Source organism: Silene latifolia, chromosome 1, assembly GCF_048544455.1.
Source record: "Silene latifolia isolate original U9 population chromosome 1, ASM4854445v1, whole genome shotgun sequence".
Lineage (NCBI taxonomy): Eukaryota > Viridiplantae > Streptophyta > Magnoliopsida > Caryophyllales > Caryophyllaceae > Silene > Silene latifolia.
Genome location: NC_133526.1, coordinates 88,848,098 through 88,852,841, shown reverse-complemented (window position 1 = coordinate 88,852,841; position 4,744 = coordinate 88,848,098). Strand labels below are relative to the sequence as shown.

The window sequence follows — 4,744 nt, the reverse complement described above, 5'->3', positions numbered from 1 at the left end:
CTTGGGTATATGCTTTTGGGAGAGATTCTAATTTGTACCTTTGTTCATCCATTATAATGAAGCTCAAGAACTAACAAATAGGTGAATTTGTTGGTGTCCTTTTAATCCGAAATCCCAAAGTAAGATAGACGATTTCTTCTCTTATCTTGTTTTAGTTTGCATGCATAAGATCTAGCATTTATTTTATGACTAAATAAATTAATTCATATATGAATATGTAAATTTATGAGATTAATGAACCTACATTTCTTCCTTCCAAATGAAGTAGACAGTAGCAGCTAGGCTACACCTGAGCCATTTTGACTTCCAGTGCCTCATGTGCTTCTGTTTGGCAGTCCATTGGAAAGCAGAAACAAGGTCAATGCCTACCCAGGGGATATTCATCCAGGCAAGCATACTTTCCAGAATGCTATTGGAGTAAGGGCATCTGAAAAACAAATGGTGATGAGTTTCAGCATGCTGCTTACACATGCTGCATTTATTAACCAGAGGAAGACCTCTCTTAATGATATTATTTATTGTAGCAAGCTGTTTAGATGCAGCTAACAGGGTGATTATTCTATGATAAGGGAAAATCTCTATTCCAGTCATACTTCTGATCCATACTTTTCTTCTATTCTTTGATCTGAGCTGCTCATAAGCTTTGGAAACATTAAATTTGCCAGCTGCAGGGCTTTCTAAGAGACTTGCAACAGCCCTGTCAGCAGTACCAGCCAACTGCAACCAGTAATCTCTCACTCTCAAAATGTTTTTGAAACTCTCAGGGTGACTATCTTTGCATTGAACAGTCCATATGGTGTCACTCTTAAGCAGATAAGTTGATATCCAATTATGCCAGAGCCCACCTTCAGTAGTTGCATGAGCTAGTTTCAAGATCCACCGTGATAACAAAGCTTTATTCCAGGAAAGTAGTTCCTTGACATTAAAACCACCCTCTAGCCAGGGAGAACATACTGCAGTCCAGCTTTTATACACCATCTTCCTACTGCCTTCCATTATAGCCCAGAAATAGTTCTTACAAAGTTTGTTAATGGCCTTGATAACTCCAAGGAGGAGTAGAATACTAGCACACCAGAAAGTGTCTATGCCAAAAATGATAAAGTTGATCAGTTGAACTCTGCCAGTATATGAGAGGGATATGTTTAATGCTTTTAGTTTTATCCAACATTGACATTCAACTTACTTTAATCAATAAAGATTAATTTGGAAAATTTTAAATAATACCTAATTCACCCCCTCCCCCTCTTAGGTACTAAGAATCAAAACTCTTCATTAGGCTTTGGTATTACCCTAAAATAATTTTTAAGCCCGTTTTATAGACTTACTTTTTATGCGATGTAATTCGTCAGAGTTTAGTATTTTGCCTGTAAACCTCTAATAACTTCGTAATTTGAAGATAGTTGTCCCAATAGAAACTGTAGATAAGAGTCTTAATAAACTAACCAAATTAGTCTTGCATCGATTAGATTTTTCTAGAACCAATTATGAATTTTACGGTAAAACTTTTCTGTTCTAGAAAGTCAGAAAAACCAAGATTTGCCATTTGTTTAATATAACTCCCTTAAGCAACTTTTCTAATTTTGTTTAATAGTATTGGGTCTTTTTTTTGTTTTGTTTAATAACTCCCTTAATCAACTTTTCCAATTTTATTCTACTACCAATTAAAAAAAATTATATGTTCACATCATATTTTTATTGTATTAATATTATTAATACTATAAATCGTCTAAACCATATTATTAACTACTAATCAATTAATCGACTTATTCACATTTATAACTCTTGTGACTAATTACCAATTTATAAAATGAGCTACTCTTTAACCAAATGTAAACTAATAAATAAATAATATTTCAAAAATGTCGGATATTACAGGTGAGGAGAAAGTTAACACCACTTAGGTAAGTCATAAACGGCGAAAAACGGATCACAATAACATCTTTTTATTTTTATTTGTTTTATGAAAAATGCGAAAGAAAAGTGTCTCATGACCAATATAGCTCATTACGAGCTTGGCGGCGAAGAAAATCAACAGCCCAAATGATGACCCACAACATGAGCATAAAGACGGTGGAATGTTGGGGCGACTATCGAACAAATAAGGGCGGAGGAAACACAACATGTCTATGGTTATGTAGATTTGTTTTATTGTGCAGTCTTTTAATTGAAAAAAAATCAGTTTTATTTCTTGATTTCACCTTCTTAAATATTATACTTTAATTCACACTCTATTTTAGCATAAAAGAGTTTATTTTAGTCATATGTCTTTGGTTATAGTAGGTTTAAATCAAAGATTTTAGAGCTATATTTTAAGAGTTTACATCATTGTTAATCTTCGTGAACGCACAGATCCATTTGTGCCAACACGAGGAATTCGGTAAGGTGATCCTTTTTCGCCGTGCTTGTTTACTATTTGTATGGAGAAATTGAGTCAATTAATTGAACAAACAGTCAAGCTAATAAATGGAAGGGTTTTCCGACGATCAAAGGGGGGGCCTGTTTTGACACATAACGTTTTTTGCGCATGACATAATTTTAATTGGAGAGGCAACAATTCAGCAAGCTCAATCTATTAATATCTGTTTAAATTCGTTGAATCTCTTTGAAGTCGCTCATTTCGTACTAGAGAAGACGATGTATGAATAAGGATTAATTTTACTTCTTCACCTAGCTACTCTAGGATGGGGGGTAGGCCCCAGCGGAGGTTTTGTCAGGCTTCGGGGCAGAGGGTTAGCCGTTCTAAATCGAAAGTATGTTTCTTTTCCAATGTCGATGAGGCTGACATTCTGTCCATCATTACCGAGCTTAATATTGAAAAAACAAAGGATTTAGGAATGTTATTTGGGGATGCCCACAATCAATGGTCGTGTCACCAAAGATACATTCGAATATGTTGGTCAAAGAGTTGATAAAAGGCTATCGGGTTGGAATGCCAAAAGCCGCATTTCTCTTGCGAGGTGGACTACACTGATTCAATCAACGTTATTGGCCATCCCTACTAATGCTATGCAAATTGCCAAATTACCTCGAGCCCTTTGTGATGATATGGATAAAAAAAATCACGTCGGTTTTAAGGAGCGGTGATCAGGCTAAGTGACGGATGAGTCTTGTTTCTTGGGATATGGTAACTAATGAGAAAGCTAATGGCGGCCTAGGTCTTTGATCAATGAGATAGGTTAATGTTGGCCTTTATGGCCAAGCTTGGTTGGCGTATGTTAACGGAGCCGAATGCACTATGGGCGGGAGTCTTGCGCCATAAATATTGCAAAGGCAGAGTTGATTTCGAAATGTTTAAGACAAACAAGCTAGTTCGAATACTTGGAAAGGCATTTTTGAAGCGGTTAAGGTCTTGAAAAAAGGTATCGGTTCTGATATTGGTAATGGCCTCAATAGGGCTTTTTGAAAGCAACGATGGGCAACTAATATCCTACTTGAACAACTCACGTTGGCTCCATTTCCAGCGCAGCTGATTGATTATAAAGTAGCCGATATATGGGAGGAAGACTCAGGTTGGAAATGGAAATTGTTCGCGAAATTTTTCTCCAACGAAATCCTTCAAACCATAGCGTCATATGAGATTACCCCAGGTGAAGATAATGTCGATAATATATATTCTAGCTAAGATAACATCAGGTTATTTTTCAATTAAGTCAGCCATTCAGGAAATTCGAGATGCTCCTTGATAGGCTTTGTCGCACATCTAATAAAAGATAAATTTCCCCAGACACAAATGAATGTATTACAAGGGGTCGAACACAAAGAGTGGGGAATTGTGTTATGAAGTGCTATGAATATAATTCTATCAAGGTCGATTACGATTGGTTGTTTGATTGGTTTGAATACTTGTAAATAAAATGATGTAAAAAAAATATATGATAAAGAATTCTAGAGGAGTCGGGTCACACATACAATTGTATATAAATGTTCATCCTAAACTCGGAATAAATAACATTGTTAATTGTATAGGCTTAAAGACAACCACCTCTTAGCCTTGTTGTCAATCATAGACCGGGTCCTAGAAAACTCTTGTTATGACTAAGTCGTCCTACTAACACATGCTTAGTCTAATTCGATTTCGTGCCTCTCGACTTATAGAACGAATTAACAAACTTAATCAATGATTATGGCCACTAAACAAAGATTAATCAAGACGATGCAAACATGTGATAACAATAATTAAACAATATTACATCAACCTAATTCAACATTTAAAAATATTAATCATGCATGGCTTCCCTATTCCCTAGACAAATGAAACTACTCACTCATGTTGGAAATAGAACTAATGTTGTATGAAGTATGAACTAATAAACATGATAATAAGAATATAACTAAATGAAATATTATAAATTATGAATAAACTAAATAGAAAAAACATGTGAATTAGTGAAATGATAAATATGGGAAATGTAATATGGAAAGCTAATGATAAACTAGTGATGATAACTTGATAATAAAATGTAACCAACTAATATTGCAATGCTAATAACAATGACGAAAACTATAAAATAACTATAATGAAGAATGCGATAATGAAATGAATAAGAATCGAAATTACCGTAACAAAAGAACTTGGAACTTGAACAAGAATAACTTGAATAACAAACCCAAATGACTTTGAATGGAAATATTGTATTGTATTAAGAACCAAATTTTAAACAAAATGTAAATTGTTTAAAACAAACAAATGCTTAACCAAATGTAAGCTAATGAAAACTAGAGAGAATTGTTGCTTACGGTTATA

General features: G+C 34.5%; 1 protein-coding gene across 1 annotated transcript; it reads right to left on the bottom strand.

Annotated features, from left to right (window-relative positions):
- Window positions 1–240: 240 nt before the first annotated feature.
- On the bottom strand, window positions 241–996 carry LOC141650096 (uncharacterized). The gene has a single exon (XM_074458663.1). It carries the CDS (start codon window positions 994–996, stop codon window positions 241–243), a length of 756 nt encoding a protein of 251 aa, XP_074314764.1.
- Between the last annotated feature and the right edge of the window lie 3,748 nt (window positions 997–4,744).

Coding starts and splice junctions, on each gene's coding strand:
- LOC141650096 (XM_074458663.1), bottom strand. CDS start 996: ATGGAAGGCAGTAGGAAGATGGTGTATAAAAGCTGGACTGCAGTATGT.